Source organism: Gobio gobio, assembly GCF_949357685.1.
Source record: "Gobio gobio genome assembly, chromosome: 18".
NCBI lineage: Eukaryota > Metazoa > Chordata > Actinopteri > Cypriniformes > Gobionidae > Gobio > Gobio gobio.
Window position 1 is genome coordinate 4,220,808 of NC_137111.1, and position 24,057 is coordinate 4,244,864.

A 24,057-nucleotide genomic window follows, 5' to 3' on the forward strand; every position below is an offset into this window, starting at 1 on the left:
TAGAGAAACAATCTGAGAAACAGAAAAAACATCTCGATCTCAGAGGAAAATGTAACTGATTGGGTATGAATTTGATCGTGAACCGTATGAAAACTTTAGGACAAAAGTAAGCATGAAAGTAATGTGCAAGCAATGTGAACAACCTGGTCCAATTGGGATTTAGATTATAATCGAATATTTTGCAATGCAAATTTGAACATTCAGATCAGAAATTAATGGTCTGAAGCTGCGTCCAAACACACTTGCACATATTACTCATCTGATATTCATGTGTAGTAAACAGTGAATGATTAAACGAGTAGTGGCTTTAGACAGTATATGCATGACTGGGCAAAAAGCATCTGTCGTTTATGTTCTCTCATGCACCTCAGGACTTGACAGACATGAGAAGGAGAACAGCTTCTGGTTTTCCGTCCTCACGCTCCACACTGACATCGACTCTCAGTTGTCATATGAGAAAGTCTTTTGCTTTTGCTTGCTGGTGCTAACTTCATTACAATACATTGAATATTGATGACACTCACTTTTTTGGGATATTGCATAAAAATCCAGGATGGACAAAAATGCAAAAAAAAAAAAAAGTACAGGCACCTAAACTTATATATGCACTCAATTGAAGTACATGTTTTTTGGCAGAGGCTATTTGTGCATAGCATATTTTCTAAACTAAGTTTAAATAGCAATAGGTTATTATTATTATACTTATAAATAGTGGCAGATACTATTTGCACCTCAGTGTTGTTGTACATTAAATTATGTTTCATTAACAAAGTTCGGGAGGAGCACGTTCAAATGATCTATCCAATCATGATGTCATTCAAACCAGCTGTCAGCAATCAGTAATCAACATGTCTACCCAATCAGCACAAGTGGAGGATCATATAAATACCCAGTCAACTCAACAAAGTTCCTTGACAGGTTTTCAGCATCCCTCCACCACCCCGTCTTCCTCACACTCACCTGGTTACTCCTAAACCAGACATACGGGGGGAGTACTCTGGGTTCGGCCCAAATACCGAGCTCGGAGCCCTCTCCTTGGACAGCATGCCAAATACGCATACCATTCATTCTATCTGATTCATTTGTAAGTGTGAACTCGTGAAACGGAAAGCAGCGTTTATTTATAGCGAACTTAAGTTTATTTGTGTAAAACTTTCTGTTACACGCCTTACTTCTACACTATTGCTACTGTTGACCCTTCACCCTCTACCGTCATTTTTTCTGGCCCAATCAGACATCAGTGGGCGGAGTTAGTGTAAATAGCCTCTGCCAACAAGGCGGGCAATCGACACTTAGTGTAAATAGACATGCCGATATTTTTTAATCCAATAAGAAGATACAATGGAAACATATTTACCGAATTAATCCCTCAACGTGCAACAAAAAACCTCATGTGACTTTTCCTCAGCAGAGGCTGTGATTGGTTAACTGGCCTATTCAGCGGACCAATGGCATCGCAGCATCTCAATTGTTGGTTTTGTGGCTCAAGAAGAAAGTGAACAGGAGCGGAGTGGAGCTAAAACTTCCAATAATGTATGCTTTTCTTTACATGTCTGGAAATGTTATGATTGAACACTGTGCTCCCCAAACAAACAACACATAAATCGCGTGTATCCCCACTCGTAAGGTAGCGAGGACACGCGATTTGAAACGCTTTTTGCTCACCATGATAATGGCTTGATATATTGATATATATACAGTATTTATAATGTGCTTGAGACAAACAATTTCACAAAGAGCTCTTGCTGAGGCACAGAAGCTGACATTTGTGCTTTATATCTTCCTGGTCATGACATCGCTCGCCTATGGCCTCCCATCATGCCATTGGACTGATTTCACACACGTGCTTCAGACGCAATCACGTCAAGCTATTTCATGGAATCTTTCAAATAAAGATCAGAGCCATTGAAAAACAGAATTACGACACTCCCATAGACTTCCACAGGAACTGAGGAATAGTTCCTGCCATTTTATGGCATTGGTTGACCTCTCAGGAATATTAATAGAAGTGGTGTTTTATGAAGCACGTTATAGTTGATGTTTATTGTTATATAATAGATGGTTAGACTCTAACTGCAGTTTTATCCAGATGTTATTGTCATATTTCAACAGTTTTCAGTCTCTCTGAGATCTTTCTGTAGAAAGCGTTTCTATGAAGTCAGCCCATTCAAGGAATAACGTATAACGCCTATGAATAATGAATGTGAATAACGCCTGGATAAAAAGAGTTGAATTAAATTGGTTGCCCTGGTTTTTTTTTTACACTATTTAAAACTTCTATCTTGGGTTAAATTCTGTATATGTCAGGACTCTGGTTTGATCTTCAGCCTTTCTGTTGTTTGTCTTGATTGTCAGTTCACCTCACTCTACCATCATAGCTGATTCACATCCTGATCAGGGCCCTCACTCTCATCACTCTCACACCTGTTTCCCATTTTCTGCACCGATTTTCTCCACTACATATGTTTCTCTCTTTCTTTGTTTCTCTGGCAGTGTGTCTTGGTTTCCGTCCACTTCACCACTGTCCCCTTGCCTGAAAACCTTGTTTTGGTTGCTTCTAAACCTTTAAATTAGTGATGGCCAAATGAGGCTTTCTGAACCACTGAGGCTTTCCAGCCCATTGGTTCACCAAAAGGTTCATTTAGCTGAAGCCTCATGAAACAGTGTGCTCCCTAGTGACACCTGCTGTGCAAAGCAATGTATCGCACACAAATCTATTCATCATGAGCAACCAAATTGTCATAGTGTGGGCACACCCTTTTTCTATTGCCTGTGTATTAAATAAAGTATTTTACTCTGCTTGTATTAACCTATGCACACACAACTCACACAAACACACAACTTTGTGTTCAACTATTCAGTAGTTCTTTGGGTTAGTGATGACAGTGAATGGCCCAAATGATTGTAAATAAATTATTGTGTGTGCAGTGCTGATTGGGAGTGCAATAGTGCATGGAACTGGGAGGCTATACATATAATAATAATAATATATATATATATATATTTCTATCTGTATTGTCTTTATTGTTTGATGAAACTTTTATCTTTTGTGTGAACTTTGTAAGGTGTCCTTGAGTGTCATGAAAGGCGCCTATAAATAAAATGAATAATAATAATAATAATAATAATAATATTATATATATATATATATATATATATATATATATATATATATATATATATATATATATATATATATATATATATATATATATATATATATATATATATATATATATATACGTATTATAGGTGATACAACTAGATATAGGCTAATTTACTCTAATAATCTACTGAACTAATTTACTCTAATAATCTACTAAACTAAGTATAATGTAATATAATATATAATACAAGCTATGATATATAATGATAACTATGCTACTACAAACACGCTACTACGTACAACCAACACCTCAACACCAATGCAAACGCCTACTGCAAACCCCACAAGAGGCGCGAGGCTTCGAACCACTTTTATCCAGAAGCGATACTCAGAATGAAGCAATGACGTATTCAACAGAAACCGAGGCCTCGTTTGTCATCGTCACGTGATTTTCACGGAAACGATACAAGCCTCGAATCGGGGCTTCATCTGGAACGCCCCTTTTTGCTCGACACAAGCTCCGGAGCCTCGCTTCAGATGTCCCATCACTACTTTAAATGCCTTGTCTGATGATTTCATCCTGTTTTGTTGTTTATTTGCCCAGTTCCTGTTCCCTATCTCACCTCAGCTTGCTCACCTGGATTTTGACTCCCTGCTCTCGTCCTGGACTATTGCCTTGGCTTCTTCCCTGTAACCGTTGGTCTGCTTCTGGTTTTGACCCCAGCCTGTCCATTGGATTTCGCCCTTGTCTTGCCCTCTTTCTTGGTGGCTCGGCTACCAATTATTTTATGTTTTGTTTTCCTTCAATCTTTTGGACAATAAATTCTACTCTCAATTGATCTGCTCTTGGGTCCCTGTTGTCTCTGCACCACCCTAACAGTATATGCTAGAATCATTCATTGATATTCACCTATTGTGTATGCTTATGTGAGTATCATAAAATAACATTCAGACATTAACTACATTTAAATTATAAGAGAAATTACCACTAACCAGTAGATGGTGGAAGAGGCACATTTTTATAGATCATCAAATTATATTACACTATTAGGCCTATAACATTAAAATATCTATTTTTGTTACTTTATTTGTACTGAAGTGTTAATTATATATATAGGCTGATTGTAGGGAAAATCACAAAGTCTCTTGAAAAACAAAAACTTCTGACTAAACTTCACAATAAATCTTTATTTAAATCTGTGCTTTGTTTATGAGGGGATTTGTAGATATTGGGAAGATTTGTGTGAAGCGTTTTGAGACTATATAAAATTTGTTTTGATCGATATGGATTCTCATTCCTGGTAAATTAAACATATGACTCGTCATTATTTTCAACAGAAATGCCCGTGATAGGCTACAACACTTAACGCTGTTAAATTATGCACTCACCTGAACCTAAATAAAATAACCAGATCACTCAAAAACAACATTAATCAACATTATCTCTCCCCAGAATAAAATGCTACTGTAAAGCCTAGCAAAGAGTGTCTCAACTCTCTTTTTCTATGGCTCTGTGTCAGATAAAGAATATAACTGATATTCATACTTTGATTCTGTCTTAGGTGTATAACTACTATTTGGGGTCACTGGACCGCTTATTTACACGCATTAAGATTATTCCCACTACAGAATTATGCTTTTATATGAAACAATAATACCAGTAAGAATTCAATTGCTGCTGTGTCATATGTCTCTGTTTGTGTGTGTGTGTGTGTGCTTCTGTGCTTCCAGCTACTCTGTCACAGTTTCTGGAATAATGCACATGTTGATGAGAATATTCTGGCATCCAGACGCTGGATGTGATGAACAGCTCTGCTGATTGAACATAACGCACAGCCACACAATGGACTGTCACTCTACGGCTCAGAAAAACACTGCTGACATCACCTTTAAAAGATTGTGCCGTGCCAAATTCTGCTCTCTGAGTGAACTAATGTAAGCCTAGCACAGAAACAAAACCTTTCAACAATATTAATAATACACAGAATTTATGTCAAAGATATTCAATGAGAACAAAAATGTAGTCAGTCCCTCCAAAAAAACACGATTATGCGATCGCATGATTTAATGCATAATCAGCCAAAGTCTGCATTTTTATGCGGGGGGTGGATTTTTTCAAATACGCTGCACTTTCGCCGCATAAATTGCCTATTTCTGCATGCAAAATGTGCGTGGCTAGCTTGATTTCATAATCCCCGCATTTTCGTTGCAAAAAAGTCATATATATTAGCAGAAAGTTGAAAAATGTTTGTTTACTTCACACATTTCCCCCTATTGCCATGGGAATGTTTTGAAGTGACGTCATCGAAAAGCTGCAAACCCCGTGGTGAAACCATAGATATCGGTGAAACCATGATGAAGCACGCAAATTCCCATTTGCCAACAAAAATAACAGCAAAAGACAGCGCAAAGCAGTTTCCCGGTGTGGACCGATTTCAAAACACAGCATTATGAAGCTTCAAAGCGTTATGAATCAGTGAGTCGATTCAGCGGTTCGAAGCGTTATGAATCAGTGAGTCGATTCAGTGGTTCAGAGCATTATGAATCAGTGAGTCGATTCAGCGGTTTGGATCACCAAAGTTACGTATTTCAGCAGTTTGACACGCAATCCAAATCACGATTCGACTCGCTGATTCATAACGCTTCGAAGCTTCATGATGCTGTTTTTTGAAATCAGTCATCACTATATAAGTCGTTATTTAGGTTTTAGCACAAAAACTATTCTCGTCGCTTCATAAAGTTATTGTAGAAACCACTGTAGTGAGATGGACTTTGTAACAACTAAAGATAGTGCCTTTTAAGGGTCTTGAGAGTGTAAAGTGCATTGTGCCAATGGAGGCCTTTCTGAACCATCAGATTTACACTAAAATATCTTCATTTGTGTCTGAAGATGAACGGAGGTCTGAGGGGTGTCCAACCACATGAGGCTCAGTCATTAATGACAGAATTTACATTTTTGGGTGAACAAACCCTTTAAGAGTTTGCACTTTGTGCATTGGAAGCACTCAAATGTCTGTTTTGTGTAGCTACCTCTGTAAAACAGGAAGTTATTTATTCATTTTTTCAGAAGTTGTAGCATATTCCTTTTGTAAAGCTACAGAACTTGTTTGACTCAATGTTTTTCTAAATTTGAGCCATGTGTTTATTAAGGTCTTCAATAAAACAAGATGAGAACTTAAATATTCCAGCACTTTCTGTGATGTAGTGCTTTTTTTCTCTTTTTCATCAAACCGCATTTTTTATGCAAGTTCCCGCAATTTTATCACATAAAATTGCATAAATATCCCACATTTTCCATCGCATTTTTTAAGAAAACGTGCTGCATAATCAAGGATTTTTGCCCGCAACAATCACAAAAAAAAAGCCGCATTTTTCTGGAAGGACTGTACTGTAGTACAAAACTCTTAAACTCCAAGGACCCTGATCAGAGTCCGGAATGACATCATCAAGTACTTTCAAAGTTAAGTGTCGGTGGAGGAGCTCTGACCTCATATGTGGTGCAATTTGAAAGTCTTACAGATATGCATAATTTTGGCATTTGTTTTATGTAATTTCAGGGTTTTCTGTAAAATGACACTGGGATATTCAACCTGATCTCCTTGGCAAAGCAGAAAAGTTGACATAACTTAAAATTGTAAGGCAACTTGCTGCACAGCGTTTTTGTGTTTACTCAACTTTTACATAAAGTAGTTCACTCAACTCAATTAACTAAGGTCACATGTCTCCCAATTTAAGATCTTTTGTTCAGCTGATTGAGTTGTCGTTTTTTTTATTTTGTGTTGAAAATTGTTAATATTCGTATGTCACCGTCATGGTGATCAGTGTTTTCTTTAGTTGGGCTGTTTGACGACTTTTTAATGTTAGTGTTTCTCTGGCTCCTGAATAAGAATCTAATCATTGTGCAGTGGTTTAATTCACAGATTTTATGACTCAGTTTAATATGAGCAATATACTATTAACTTTGTTTTATTGTGATTTTAGAAAAGATACAGCACAGTTTTAATCCGAAAAGCTGAATAAGGTTTAAAACCGATTGTACAGTAAGCATTTTTACCTCCTGTGAGATTTACTCCCACAGATATCAAGAAGCCAATGAATCTCAACAATGGTGACATGCTGGGTGCTGCAATGCATGCTGGGAGCCATGGATGAATTTTGCTTGATGCACCCAGAATGCATTGCTAACGTTTTGCAAATTGTATGCTTGTTAACTTGCAATTACAAATCGAATTTACAATTAATACTAGGTTGATCCAACAATTGTTGTACCAACTTCTTTTCAGTGGTTAAGCCAACTTTTTTGCATTTAATTGTCCAGTTAACTAAAACATAATCATTAGCCTAAATTTTTGTGAGTTGGATATTTTACAGTGTGTGGCAACGTGTGCAAACCCCAAAATACGTACCAATACGCACATATCACTGCAGTTTCCAACAGAAATGAACACTAGAGGCAGTAAAGCAGCAAGCACTTGTTGTCGTTTTTTTTTTTTTTTTTTTACCATAGTCCATGATTTGTAAACGAACACATTTTGGAGTTTGCATCACTTAACCAGCTCCATATGCAGTGGCGGAGCCAGAGCGAACAAAATTTTGTTCGCTTTTCCATTTCACCTTGAAAAAAGCATTTATGTTGACATGCGGTGGCGCTGCACATTGTTCATGTAGGCTATTAACCTTGAATATTACGAGAATATTAACATTAGTTACCAAACGGACGGGGGTCGCGCACAAGTACGCTGTTCAAAATCCTGCAGCGCCTTCACATGGCTTTCCATTAAACGACAATATGTCTCAAAATGTTTTTAATAATGACTTCACCTTAGGCTGGAAGAGTGTGGAAGACATTTTTCAGTATTTTTCTTTCTGTGCAAAGTCCGTGTTTGTGGAAAGATATAGCTAATATAGTTTGCGCTTTTGTGTTTCCGTTTGTGTAGTTCTTAGAGCAAAACACATCGACAGCACTTTTTTGGCCTGTATGGTGTGATTTGGATTCACTAAGTTTTGCATCACCGCATAGTTTACACAATCATAGTAAACACAGTCGGCTATGTCTTAACCGAATGTAAGCAGTTGACACATGAAATCGGATGCGTGTCTATGTATTAGATTCAATATTGTGCATTTGGTCTTAAAGTGACCGCGACAGCCGCCTACATCCTTCAGCCTGTCATTAAAGAGAACAAAAGAAAAGAAAAAATCACCCACTGATCTTGACTGAATAACTTTTGTAGTTATTTTTAACCAGCATTAATCTAAATTTAATTCAAACGGTAAAGCGCTTCATTTTTAATACTGTTCTTACTTTATTGCTAACTGTTCACTTGTATTCAATAATTCAATTATTCAATAATAATTAGGCTTGTAGTTTTTACTGTGGATTATCAGTTAGAATTGAGAATTGTGAAATTTCACTGGTATTTACTATTGTGTTTGCTTATTTATTGTTACATATTTTTATATTATACATAAATGGTACAGATTTGTACTTGCAATGCTGAAAGCTCGGGTACGAATCCTGTGAGAGACGAGCCATGATTAAAGAGCTCAAAGACAAGTTCAAGAGATAAATAAATTGGTTACAGTTGTGTTTTTGTCACATTTGCTTTTGTTAACACTATCAAGTAGGTTTAGGGTTTGGTGTAGGTGTACACTAAAAAAAACTTGTAACAAAACATTGTCAGATTCACGCTCATCTATTCCGGAAAGCTTTTAGCGCCACCCAGTGGACGTTTCACTTTGAAACTGTTGCGATATGTACATATTTTGGGGTTTGCAAAAACGTTGCCACAGGTATGTTTTCCCAATGAGACCAGGCTGAGGATATTGCATGTATACCACTGTATAGGTATGGGGAGACTTTAGATTTGGGTCGGCGGAAATTACTTAAAAAGGTAATATTCCTCCCTTTTGAATAAATCTTGCATACATGTTGCAGACAAAAAGATTTTTTGCAGTATTTACTGCCATCTAGTGGAAACAGACAGAACTGTCTGCAGGGTGCTAGAGCTCACAGGGCTTGAGATACACACTTTCGACGACGAACTTCAAAGGGTTTCCTGTAAAATACAAATGTGATGTCTGCACACTGATTATCTGATGTCAGGCCTGATGGTCGAAACGTTGCAATGCAATACATTGGAGTAGTTTAATCAGTGTGCGGACATCACATTTGTTTTTTGCTTCAGTGATTTATTTTGTCCTGTATCTGAGCCCTGTTTGGGTTTGAGGATGTGCACACCTTCTTTGTATTTTTTCCTGTAAAATGAAACCGAAATTGTGTGTTTGGACCACTGTATGTGGGTATGGGAAGCTTTTCAATTTGGGTAGGCCAGATCCAGGCGGCAATCAAACATTACAAACATTTATTACACATTATTTGCATTCATATTCAGTGTTCCTTCAAATATTACAAATATATTAAACACACACACACACACACATTGGGTTTCCATGTTTTGGGGACTAATTTCCATAGAAATAATGAGTTTTATACTGTACAAACTGTATATTCTTTCCTCAAAACCTGATTGATGTTTTTTAACAACATGATCTTATGAGTATTTGAATGTAATTCATATTGACAGCAATATTTATTTATTTTTTAGTGGTTATGTTTAGTTTTGGGTATAGGATGTTTGTCATTTTAACAAACTCTTAATAATAATGTAATTAATGTCCAATAAAGGTTGATTTAAAGCACTTGATTAATGTCATTTTCCTATTTTATCTAAAGTGAGAACTATTTACAGTTAATAAGTTGTTAACAAAGCATTATCTATCTCTTTATATGAGCTAATAAAAACAATAACACTTTATTAATTACAGTGGCAATGAAAGAAGAACTCTCTATTTGTGTATATTGTGTCTATTAATGTACTTAAACTATCCATTAACTATTTGCAAATGATTTGTAAATACTTTATCACACTACACTTATTATAAAGTTACCTAGTTTTCCCAAGTAACACATTGAAATAAGTGTTTGATTTCATGTTGACTAACTTTTGTGCAAGAGAGATGGAATGATATTTCGTAAAGGAATCATTTCAGTTTGATGTGAATTGTCCATTTGTGTGTGTGCTTTAAAACATCCTTTGTTTCAAATGCTTTTAGTAAGTGGACTGTACTATGGTGTGTTATGCTGTTTACACTTCTGTGTGAACTTTCGAGAAGCTCCTTGAAAAGACGTAATAGCGTAAATAGGGTTTCTTCCTACCTTTTTGTGCCTCTCTTTGGTCGCGTTGACGTCGTCTTGCAGGAACTGCAGCTGGATTTGATACTCCAGGTTCCTCAATAGCACCGTGTCGGCCTCCTGCACACACAAGAGCAAATGGACTCGTAATGGAGTCTTTCTCTGGAGAACATTGAGCAGAGAACAGTGGTGGTTTCAGTTACTCAGAAACACTTCTACGAAATGATTTTCTATGAACTGGTTTCTAGCATGTTCCTCTCTAAGATTCCCATTAGCCCTGCTACATTGTACTAGATTCAGATGAGCTGGGGTGAATTATTAAAGCAATATATGATATGGGTATGCTTTAGAGCAGAGATGCCCAAACTTTTTACAACGAAGGGCCAAAAATCTAATTTGATTGAGGTTCGTGGGCCGAAAGCAAAAGTTGCATTATATCAAACTTGTATAGGCTATTCAATTTAAAGTGGTTAGCCTTGGTCCCCCTTGTTATATATGATTTCATCATTTTAAAACATTAAGCAATCTGCTAAACTAATCCAGTTTTATTTTTAACCTCTTAACGGTCACCGTCCCGCTGGCAGGACACCTGACACTCTTTTTTTGTATAATATATTTTAGTTATTATCATAAATTAGGTATCATTCGAAAGCTTACGAACTCAAAATTCATCCTGTGAAAACCGTTTTGAAATTGGATGTTGCGTTACCATGGAAATGGTACTTTAAATTCTTCTAGCAGGCTCCTCCCCCTAGTGGGCGGTGTCACGTTTCATATTACAACATTTATTTGAACTACTTTATAATCAGAATCTTTTCTAATCTTGACAAAACACATATCGTCGGAAAGGTCTGAGTCTCAAGGTTCCATATTTGGGGACCGTTTTGTGATGGAAGTGACATTTGGACAGAAAATTACAGGAAAATGCATCAAAACAACAATCAATGACATTTGAATGACACCAGGTGGCTATTTTTGGTACAGCGCCTAAACAAAATCTCATGGGAACTTAAATTTTTGTGATATCAACTTCAAATTTGGAACACAACTTGGTTAGACATATGGCTTAGATTTTATAGTAATTTTGGATTAAAACATTTTTGTAAAATATATATTTTATATAAAATAAAAAATATTTAGTACAGTATTTATGATTCACAGTAAATTTAAACTTCCATAACTTTTTCATACTTTCATATATGAATTGCTTTCACTTTAGCAATTATCTGACAAGTGTCTGCTTTAAAACAAGACCAAACTTAGGTATATATTCCAAAGCATTCTTGAATTACAGCCCTTTAAGTTTGGATAGTGCATTTTCATGTGTATTCTCAAAAAAAAGGGGGGGGGGGCAGTTAAGGGGTTAGAGTTTTATAGTACAACAACTTTATTGCTGTTTTTAATGATTTCTTTTTTTTTGTTACTTTTTGACATTAGGATTAGACACATTTTTGAAAAAGGAAATAAAAAAGAAAAGTTTAATTACTGGATGAATCAGCGTTTTTGAATGAATCTCTTGAATAAATGAATTATTCACAGTTTTTTTTTGTTGTTGTTGTGCATATTAATTGCCACAATAAACAGTATTTCCGGATAAACGGCACACGTCTACTTTTATGGCAGGTATTTTATATTTTCCCCCTCATGACATGGCCCTAGTTCGGGACCCTGTCCTCTGATTGGTCGGCTGGAGTAGTGTGTTGTGATTGGTGTTTGGGAAATGCCCCGCCCCTTACCCTCTTAGAGACAGAGCGACACGCGTCATAATCTGAAAACCACGCCCACCAATCCAACGCTCTCCATTGACTTTGCATTGCGTGAAGCGTCTCCTTGTCATTTCTGACTTATAACAAATAACAGAACAATGTCTAAAAGCTGATATGTGACAAAGTGTACAGCAAACAAGCTACAAAACCCAGAGCCAAACACACGTTTTTATAAGCTGTTGACAAAAACGAGCGTTTATGGGCACAAAAGTGGATACAAGCAATTGAGACAGAGTGTTATATTATACTGAGAACTACACCCACTGGAGGGGAACGTGATCAGCGACAGGAAATATAATATATAAAACGGACATTTGCATATTTGACTTAACAGTGACAAAATGTTTACTGCACACATAGACATACTGAGTGTCAGGATCCCAAAAAGGATCCTCATTCTTCTGCTGAAGCTTCACGTATTATTGCCTGTATCCAGTTTTGTCTCCTTAAACGCTCGTTTTTTTGGGTCGAAAGTTTATAAAAACTTATTTCTGTTTTTTTTTAGCTTGTTTGCTGTACACCCTGTCACATAGCATCTGTTTTTTGTTATAAGTCAGAAATGACAAGGAGGCAGCCTCACACAATACAAAGTCAATGGAGAGCATTGGATTGTTTTCCCCCCTGGTGTGGGCGTGGCCTAAATGCGCCAGTTTCAACACACTACTAACTAACTCAACCAGGCCCCGCCTCTTTATTCTGCGGTATGAATTATTATAATGAGGAGTATTGTGATGTGTTGGTTCCTGGAAGAAACTCAAGACTACAATGGAGACGTTTCAGGAGTTCAGAAACACTGACAGTGCAACATTACACACTAGAGAAAGGTGAAGATATCTGTTTAATAATTAAAGTTGAACTCACTTTAATTAGCCTCCATTACAGGATTTGACCTGAATGTGTTATTGCTGAGAATGTGTGTTACAAAACTGTAACATTGCACAAATGTGAGTTTATTTAAAGCATGTTTCTGGCCTTAGGCTCGATGCAAAGCATGTTGAGTAGCTTACAGTATTGCATTTATAAAAAAATGATACGTCTGTGTTTCATTGATTTTACTGCGGTTTAGGGTTCGAGACGCTTCAACTTCAGCCCTCGGCCGAAATGCATGATCTCTTGTGGATTATTGCTTCATAAACTGCAGGTCACAGTATATCTGTACCTTATTGAGCTGTTCCAGCGTGTGCCGCAGCTGCTCTTGGTATTCATATTCATTTCTGTATCTGTGGACAACAGAGAATGTTTCAAGTACAGTTCATCACAGCAATCATGTATGTTCACGGCTTTCATTTCAAGGCCTTATTGATCTGCTCTCATCTGTGGAGTCTGATGTCTTTTCTTTTCTCCGTAATTCAGAGGTCTCTTGAGAGTTATGAAGCATGAGTTAGCAACCATGACTGATTCTCATTTACTACACCCTTGACCTGTGGAAAAGTTCATCAAATAAACTTCAGGCTGGAAACAGCAATCATTGAGCACCTTTGAGGAAGAATTAACTACAGGATTTGGTCACACTTTATATTGGGTGTCTTTACTCTGTACTTATATCAAAAAATGTATGTATTGTAAAAGCTTTGTGTTGCTATAGAGGTGGATACGGGTAAGGTTAGGACAGGTGTGGTGGTACGGGTAGGTTTAAGGTTAAGGTTCAGCGATGTAATTACAGAAATTACAGATGTAAGAATGTGCAGGTATTTTTAAATGTAAGTACAGTTTATGTACACAATGGGTTTCATTTATGAAACACAAGCAGAAATTGTTAAATCGCTCTTAAAGGGTTAGTTCACCCAAAAATTTAAATTCTGTCATTAATTACTTACCCTCATGTCGTTGGACAACCGTCAGACCTCCGTTCATCTTCGGAACAGAAATGAAGATATTTTAGTGTAAATCTGATGCCTCTGAAAGGCCACTCAAGACACTCTCAAGACCCTTAAAAGACACTAAAGACGTCGTTACAAAGTCCATCTCACTACAGTGGTTCTAAAATAACTTTATGAATCGGCGAAAATAGTTTTTGTACGCAAAAAAACCCTAAATAACGACTTACATAGTGATGACGATTTCAAAACATGGCATCATGAAGCTTCGAAGCGTTATGAATCAGTGAGTCGAATCAGCAGTTTGAATCGCCAAATTTCAGCACTTTGACACGCGATCCGAATCATCATTCGGCTCAGTGATTCATAACGCTTCGAAGCTTCATGATGCCATGTTTTGAAATCGTCATCACTATGTAAGTTGATATTCAGGGTTTTTTTGCGCACAAAAACTATTTTCGCTGATTCATAAAGTTATTGTAGAACCACTGTAGTGAGATGGACTTTGTATCAACGTCTTTAGTACCTTTTAAGGGTCTTGAGAGTGTAAAGTGCCATTGTGCCAATGGAGGCCTTTCTGAGCCATCAGATTTACACTAAAATATCTTCATTTGTGTCTGAAGATGAACGGTCTGACGGGTGTCCAACCACATGAGGGTGAGGAATTAATGACAGAATTTTCATTTTTGGGTGAATAAACCCTTTAAAGCCATTCGGACATAAATTTTCGGATTCATGAAAATTCAAAATGTTAGTTGGTACGAAAGAAATTTACACCTGCAAAATGGTGCGTAAAATATTTGTTTTTTTGTGTTCTTTTCTGATGAAACTGCATTTTGATGCACTATGTAAGCTTGCCATATTCATATTTCACAAGGTCATTTGGTCTGACTTTTTTCTTTTTTTGTAGCTGGGTGAAACATAGTGCTCGTCACTCTCACTTTTTACCCAGCCGTCCAATCACAGTGGAGGAGGGGCGGGACAAATACCACACCGACCAACCATCCAACTTGTAACGACAATGTATTAATATTGCTGGTTACTGCATTTTTATATTCAGGAATATTCTTCAAAATGAGATACTAGTAACTCATTACTGCACATTACTCAGCTGGAAAAATGCGCTCAAGCGCCACCAGCTGGCTAGTTTAAGAAGAGCACCTGACATTTTTCTGCTGGAATACGCTTTGGTGGAAACACGTTCATTGAATATGTATTGATAGGCATGTGGCCTATGAGTCTCTTTTGCATTAATGCAATACACTGGAGCTAATCCTGAGAGGGGAGTCCGGAAGATTCCACAGCGCTCCAGGACACGTAATTTACCTAGTTGTAATTCATAGGCTAATGAGCATGAATGAGCATACGTGTGCCCTATTTACAAATTATTGGAATTCATTAACATACACATTTACTATCAAATCTGATGTTTACGAAGCGTTAGGGAATCCAGAGGAGAGTTTTTGGGAAGGTGAAAATTACTCTGAATTAAATATTTAACCCTCTGGTTCTCTTCACGTGGCGGTCAAAAATGACAGAATTTTTTGTTCAATTAAATTAATGTAAAACTAAAATACACAGACTACTAATGACAAGACATGGGACACCTGTGGACAATGAAACAATGGACCAATCAGACACATGACAACATAGAACTCATGACAAGGGAGCACATGGCAGGATCACATGACAAACAGGAACAGGACAAAGAGCATGAATACAAAGACATGAAACCTAACCTGAAACAACCAAAACACTAGACATTACAATAACTCACAATTCTGACTTTATATCACACAATTCTGACTTTATATCTCACAATTCTGACTTTATATCACACAATTCTGACTTTATATCTCACAATTCTGACTTTATATCAATTCTGACTTTATATCACACAATTCTGACTTTCAACAACACAATTCTGACTTTATATCTCACAATTCTGACTTTATATCAATTCTGACTTAATAAAACACTATTCTGACTTTATATTAATTCTGACTTTATAAAACACTATTCTGATTTTATATAAATTCTGACTTTATATCACACAATTCTGACTTTATACCACACAATTCTGACTTTATATCACACAATTCTGACTTTATACCACACAATTCTGACTTTATATCACACAATTCTGACTTTATACCACACAATTCTGACTTTATATCAATTCTGACTTTATATCACACAATTCTGACTTTATACAACACAATTCTGACTTTATATATCACAATTATATCTCACAATTCTGACTTTATATCAATTCTGACTTAATAAAACACTATTCTGACTTTATGTCAATTCTGAGGCGTTGCAAGCCGGCACTAGAACGGGCACTTAGTGCTACTGGCCCCTGGGGGCGAGAATACGGGAAGATACCGGCTCTACACGGAGGCTATAGAATCTAGCGAACGTGTTAGATGTCGCCCAGCCCGCAGCTCTACATATATCTGTCAGCGAGGCGCCTTGAGCCAGCGCCCAGGAGGAAGCCACACTCCTTGCTGAACAGGCAAGGCACCTCTTGGGACTGGTAAGCCAAGACGGTATTATCCACTATCCAGATGGTGTCTACCACTGCTTGTGGTAGACCACCTAGAAACGTCCAGGGACCAGACATGGAGTTTCCAGAGGTCTGGACGCAGGTGCCATAGAGTGCCCTGTCCCTGAGAAAGAAGGTCCTCAGGGGAATCGGCCAGGGAGAGGCTGTCGCGAGGAAAGTTAGTTCGGGGAACAAGGTCCGGTTGGGCCAGTAGGGCGCAACTAACAAGATCTGCTCCTCGTCCTCCCTGACTTTGCACAGGGAAACGCATACTTGCGTAGGTCCCGGGGCCAGCTGTGTGCCAGTGCATCCGTCAGGGAATAGTACAACTGGCAATTGAGGTCCCCTCCACAGACCTGAAACTGCATACCCCTTGTACGTGGCCCCCCAGCCCGTGGACGAGGCATCTGTGAAGACCACAGCATGCCTGGACAAGGGCACTCCGGCCCGTAGAAACTAAGGGTCTGACCACAGGCTTAAAGTTTGGCAGCAGTAAGGAGTCACTGGGACCCGGTACTTGCCGCTCTGCCATGGCCACCTCGGGACTCGGCCGTGAAGCCAGTGGTGAAGCGGTCTCATATGAAGCAATCCGAGCGGCGTTACCGCGGCTGCAGATGCCATATGCCCCAGGAGCCTCTGAAAAAGTTTCAGTGGGACCACTGTCCTGCAATTGAATGAATTCAAGCAGTTCAACACAGACCGGACTCGCTCTTCTGTGAGGCGCGCAGTCTGGTTGACCGAATCCAACTCCTTGCAGAGATAAGAGATCCTCTGTGTGGGACAGAGTTTGCTCTTCTCTCGGTTGACCCGAAGACCCAACAGGCTGAGGTGACTGAGCACCATGTCCCTGTGTTCGCACAACTGCTCCCGAGACTGAGCCAGTATGAGCCAGTCATCAAGATGGTTGAGGATGCGAACACCGTGTTCTCTGAGCAGAACAATGGCCGCCTCCGCGACTTTCGTGAAGACGAGAGGTGACAGGGATAGCCCGAAGGGCAAGACTTTGTACTGATATGCCTTCCCCTCAAATGCAAAGTTTAGGAACGGTCTGTGTCGAGGGAGAATAGAAACATGAAAGTATGCGTCCTTCAGGTCAACCGCTGCAAACCAATCTTGGGGACGGATGCATTTGAAAATGCGTTTCTGCGTTAGCATCTTGAACTGGAGTTTGTGCAGGGCCCGATTCAGGACACGCAGGTCCAAGATTGGCCTTAACCCACCACCTCTCTTGGGTACAATGAAGTAGGGGCTGTAGAACCCCACCTTCATATCGGCTGGGGGAACCGGCACGATCGCGTCCTTTCCCAGTAGGACATCGATCTCTGACCGCAAGACCTGAGCATCGCTACTTCGCACGGAGGTGAAGGGGATGCCCTTGTACTTGGGAGGCGGGTACGTGAACTGAATCGTGTAGCCGAGTCTGATGCTACGGATGAGCCAGCGAGACGGTCTGGGGAGCTGTAGCCAAGCCCCCAAAGACCGAACAAGCGTGACCAACCCAGGGTGGGGCAGCGAGGTGGAATAGAGAGAGAGATACAATTCGGGAGGCCCGGAGAACTTTAAATCTCTCAATTTTGACTTTATATCTCACAATTCTGACTTTATATCTTGCAATTCTGACTTTATATCAATTCTGATTTTATATCTCACAATTCTGACTTTATATCAATTCTGACTTTATATCTCACAACTCTGACTTTATATCAATTCTGACTTTATATCTCACAATTCTGACTTTGTATCTCGCAATTCTGACTTTATATCTCACAATTCTGACTATATCAATTCTGATTTTATATCTCACAATTCTGACTTTATATCACACAATTCTGACTTTGTATCTCCCATTCTGACTTTATATCTCACAATTCTGACTTTATATCAATTCTGATTTTATATCTCACAATTCTGACTTTATATCTCACAACTCTGACTTTATATCAATTCTGACTTTGTATCTCACAATTCTGACTTTATATCTCACAATTCTGACGGTGTATCTCGCAATTCTGACTTTATATCTCACAATTCTGACTTTATATCAATTCTGATTTTATATCTCACAATTCTGACTTTATATCTCACAACTCTGACTTTATATCAATTCTGACTTTGTATCTCACAATTCTGACTTTATATCTCACAACTCTGACTCTTTATCTCACTACTCTGACTTTATATCTCACAATTCTAACTTTAAATCTCGCAATTCGGACTTTATATATCTCAATTCTGACTTTATATCTCACAATTCTGACTTTATATAAATTCTGATTTTATATCTCACAATTCTGACTTTATATCTCGCAATTCTGACTTTATATCTCACAATTCTGACTTTATATCACACAATTCTGACTTTATATCTCACAATTCTGACTTTATATCACACAATTCTGACTTTATATCTCGCAATTCTGACTTTTTATATCACAATTCTGACTTTATATCACACAATTCTGACTTTATATCTCACAATTCTGACTTTATATCACACAATTCTGACTTTATATCTCACAATTCTGACTTTATATCAATTCTGATTTTATATCTCACAATTCTGACTTTATATCTCGCAATTCAGACTTTATATCACACAATTCTGACTATATCAATTCTGATTTAATATCTCACAAATCTGACTTTATATCACACAATTCTGACTTTATATCTCGCAATTCTGACTTTATATCGCACAATTCTGACTTTATATCCGTTACGAATGCTGAGATATGAAGCAGAGAGATGGAATCCACTTGGAAACACAACTTTAATTAAACTATTCCATAAATAAAACAGTGACATCCGGGAGCTCAAGAATCAAGACACGAACAGGTTAACAGCTAACAACGACCGACAAAAGACAAGTGAACCACAAGCATATTTATACACACAGGCAGACAAGCTTAACAAGATAACAAGGAGGGGGTGGTAAATGGGAAACATCTGGGAAGACTAATCAACATGAAAAACTACAAAAGACTACAAAACATGACAAGACAGGAAATAACAAAAGAGTCCTCACAAGACAGGGAAACACAGGCTGGAATTATGACAATATCTCACAACTCTGACTTTATATCACACAATTCTGACTTTATATCTCGCAATTCTGACTTTACATCTCGCAATTCTGACTTTATATCTCACAATTCTGACTTTATATCACACAACTCTGACTTTATATCTCACAACTCTGACTTTATATCTCACAATTCTGACTTTATATCTCACAATTCTGACTTTATATCTCACAACTCTGACTTTATATCTCACAATTCTGACTTTATATCTCACAATTCTGACATTTTATATCTCTCAATTTTGACTTTATATCTCACAATTGTGACAAAAAAAGTTGCAATTACTTTAACTCTCCATTGTTTTGGTTTCAAATACTACCAATGCAGTAGTCAATGAACATATTTAAAAATGTTCTTATCTTAAATGTATTAAATGGTATATATTTGCATATCAGTAATCAAAAAGTGTTTAACTGTTAACTCCGGCCTATAGGCTCTTCTTCTGTCAGCTTTCCTAACCTGCTGCTGTACTCGTCCCGCATGCGTCCGGCATCTTTCAGCTCTCTGTCCAGCTTGGTCCGGGCCGACAGCAGTTCTCGGATGCGCTGTCTGTTGACGCTGATCTGCTCGCTGAAGGCCTCCTCCAGTCCCGGCGCCTCCTCCATGCGCTGCAGAGTCTCCAGCTGTTTGCGGAACACAGCGTTGCGCTGCTCCAGCACGCGCGCCCGGTTGATGTACCGCGCGAAGCGGCTGTTCAGCTCCTGCAGGCTCTCCCAGCCCGGGACGGCCGCTGTTGGAGCCGACTCCGTCTCTGGGCTGCTGGGCTCCTCGTAGACATCGGAGCGCTCGTACTTCTCCTTGCGCACCTCACGCAGGTATCTGGACTTGAACATACCGCGTGTTGGGATGTCACCTCCGCTATATTCAACTCAGTGCTTTACCCCTCAGTACCTTTAGTGTGTGAAAACTAGGGTGCTCACCCTCGGCTGTCTCATGTTAGACTAAAATCTGCCCGTCCAGGCCACGGGGACACTTTTCATCTTGGTGCTTCACATGGTGTGCCCTATGGATTCTTCCAGCGGAATCCCGTGTGCAAAACACTGTCATTGTCGAGGGCTTTGCCGTGTTGAATGATCTTTTGAGTTCTGCTTTTGTTTCCAGATCAGCTGCTCAGTCTATTATCATAATGACATGCTTCCACAGCCCTCGGTTTGACAATGGAAAATTGCAGGGCCTGCTGTTTTAGGGCACACGAAACATCCAAACATTCAACTACAGTCTGGCAATGGCCCACACACAGCCAGTACTTTATTATGCATCATGTCATTGGTGTACCTGCTGATAAACCTCATTATATTGATATGTTATTGCATGGAGATTGTAATTACTCTAAAGTGAATTTCCTTCAAAGACCCAGTTGTCTACGATCACACTTTATATTAGATGGTCTTAACTTTTACAGCGGGCTCGACAAATACTGGCAACATGGGTAAATATGAGCAAAACTGGTCGTTCATTCAAAATATATATTGCAGTATAGCTAAGACAATTAATATATTCATATTTTTGGTCTATAATTTTGAGTGACGGATATCGCATTTATTTAAAAGCCTATTGTTCTCTGTGACATTTTTTGCTGTTTTGACATAAGACCAAAATAACAAATAACATTTGTGAATATAGCCAACATTTTATACGTGTTATTCCTAATCATTGAAATGATGCAGACTTTTTACGTTGGCAAAACTGCTAAATTGCACAATGCCTGAAAGATAATATCCCAAATAATAAAGGCAGTTTACAATACATTAAATGTTTTTGTGTCAGAAAAATATTGCCATTGAAATGACTGGGGAAAAAAGTGTCCCAATCAACCTGAATTCACCATAAACTCTTTGAAATTATAATTGCATTGCATTATGTTGTTTTACATCCCAAATATTTTACTTATGACATTCATCATTACCAATTATTAAGTTATTTGTATTTACTGAATACTGGATTGGGTTCAGTGTCACAATATACATTTTTTTTTAGCATGAGACTTCTTTCAAAAACATTAAAAATAGAAGTCAAATCTTTGGATAATTTAAAATATAATAGGCCTTTGTAATGTGCCTTTGTTGACGATATTCTAAATAAACTACAACAAAATATATTTGCTTTGTCCTGTTGCTCTCTCTGTCACACACACCTGAAGCTCATTCATTATTAGATTAGATTCAACTTTATTGTCATTACACAAGTACAAGTACAAGGCAACGAAATGCAGTTTAGGTCTAACCAGAAGTGCAATAGCAGCAAGTGCAGGATATACAACGTTTGCATAAGTGCAGGACATGGATATGTACTGAGTATATATAAATATATCTATAAATAGAGAGATGGTTATTACTATAAACAGAATTTACAGGTGAATATGTACAGTGAATAATATACAGATGGTTAATACTATAAACAGAATTTACAGGTGGATATGTACTATGAATATAATATAACATACAGATGGCTATTACTATAAACAGAATTTTACAGATAGAGGTATACAATGATATGTTAGGCTAAAATGAGGAATATGGCAGTGGATTAAGGTAGTGCAATAAATTATGGACAGAAGCTATCCGAAAAAAAGTGTAAAAGTGCAGTGGAAGTGATTGCATATTACAGTTAGAAGTACGGTGCAAAATACAAATGTAAACAGTTGGTACTGTAAATAACAGTCGGCAGTCGCATTATGTGGCTCATTATGCGGGTCTTTTGTTCTCTCAGGTGTGATTCACATCATTATTCATGATCATTCACACCTCTTCCCACACGGCCTTTGTAAAGAAAAAGTGTCTTACAAAATTTAAATCAGTGTATTATTTTATGTGAATGAGTAGGCTCAATGATTCTCACATCAGTTTGAAGCAAAAACTCTAGGCAGATACACCCATTAGTCAAAAGTCTTGTGGACACATATCTATTGTGTGTTTTGAGACCTTAATTCAGCGGCTTACTTTTTTTTCTTTTTTTTCAAAAACCATGCATATTTATTCATTATTTATGCGTTATTCTCTCAAAAATACAAGCATGTACATACATGTTGCTCACATATAATGGTAGCCCAGTTTGTGCTGAATACAGTGTAATGACATTAATATGTTTATAAGCAACTGAAAAAAGCATGTCAAAACATCTAAAGGGCCCCAAAACAGCTCAGATTTCAGAGGGTTAAATAAATGCAGACTTGGTGGGTATAAGAGTTCTTTCAAAAACATTGGGGAAAAAAGCATAATTATTCCAAACTTTTGACCACTAGCGTCAGTGTTTCATAACAGTTTCTTGTTCGCCCAGTCAGAATTTCGAGTCGACTTTCGTTAGAAGGCATTCTGAGCTAATCATCTGGTAACTGTGTGCGATCTGTCAGGCGCACCGGGGCTCCGTGGCCCCGCTCAGGTGAAGGTGAGTCATCCACATCAGGGCTTTGGGGGTCTCTGACTGGAGATGGAGCTCCTCTCTGTCATAATGGATTATTATCACACCGAAGCATCCTCAAGTGATTGCTCAAAGCATACGCCGCTCTCCTTTACTTTCAGACTGCTTTCTAAATGAACACGCTCTCCTTTGACATTGTGAGAGACGTGTCTGCCTAGAAGCAAATGGGAGGATGTTGTACGAGTGTGTCGAATGACGAACAGAGCTGTGTACATTCTCTTCCTTGTACAAACTGTGCGTTGTGTGTGTGTGTGTGCCTGGCTATTGAATATTCACTAGGAGATCAATGGGGTTTTTGTCATTTGGGGTTGATATTGCACAATGCAGAATATTCTTGTGTCTGCTGCGTTTAGCTTTCACAGTGATACGCAGAACTGTGCAGAAACATGACAGCTGAACACACAGCATTTTTCAAAGAGTGAATAAACACAGTCAGAGCATTCCCACAGAGCAAAAGCACATATCGCTTGTTAATTCTTAGGCTCTGGTATAACAACACCCTAAATAAATGATGATCGTTCTGTGTGCACTTCATGGATACATTGCAGATGATATACTATGAAAAATTGCGCAAATAGCCATATCTCAAGGTGGCCTTTGTATTTTGTATGTGTTTTGTATGTGTCATCTAAGATGAGTGCTAAAACTAGATAAATTAAACTTTCGGTTTACTGGCATCATTTTCTGCATATTACCTTTATCTTAGCAACATCACTCTAAAAATGCTGGGTTGTTTTAACCCATGTTTGGGTCAAATTTGGACAAACCCAACGGTCGGTTTACAGTTTATTGTCTTTTAACTACTGTCAGGATGTAAGACATGCAGTGATGAATTAGCGATGAAAGGTGTGGTAAGGATTATTTTTGCAGCTGATCTTATTGAATATACATTTGTAGGAGTTTGCCTTTCAGATGCAGTATTTATGGAGTTAGTATTTACTAAGGTTTGCGCCATTATTTACCGTCCAAAAAAGCGTGTCTTAAACCAGACGCTAACGGATAGATTGTGTTGATCATTATGGAAATGATCCGGCTGTGTCTGTGTTCTTTAATGTGTGTGTCGTCAGTAGATCATGCGCAGAACTTTACACCCCTACCTGCGCTTTTTTGGATTTTGGATTTGCG

The 24,057-nt window shown here is 38.2% G+C and overlaps 1 protein-coding gene across 1 annotated transcript in view; it reads right to left on the reverse strand.

Annotated features, from left to right (window-relative positions):
- The window catches only part of bfsp1 (beaded filament structural protein 1), a gene marked incomplete at its 5' end in the record, with an annotated part of 38,871 nt that extends 18,523 nt beyond the window's left edge, over positions 1-20,348 (reverse strand). The window contains 3 exons of the mRNA XM_079842855.1: positions 10,326-10,421; positions 13,227-13,287; positions 19,975-20,348. Coding sequence (XP_079698981.1) covers positions 10,326-10,421; positions 13,227-13,287; positions 19,975-20,348 — 531 coding nt within the window. The remainder of the gene's footprint in view (positions 1-10,325; positions 10,422-13,226; positions 13,288-19,974) is intronic.
- Between the last annotated feature and the right edge of the window lie 3,709 nt (positions 20,349-24,057).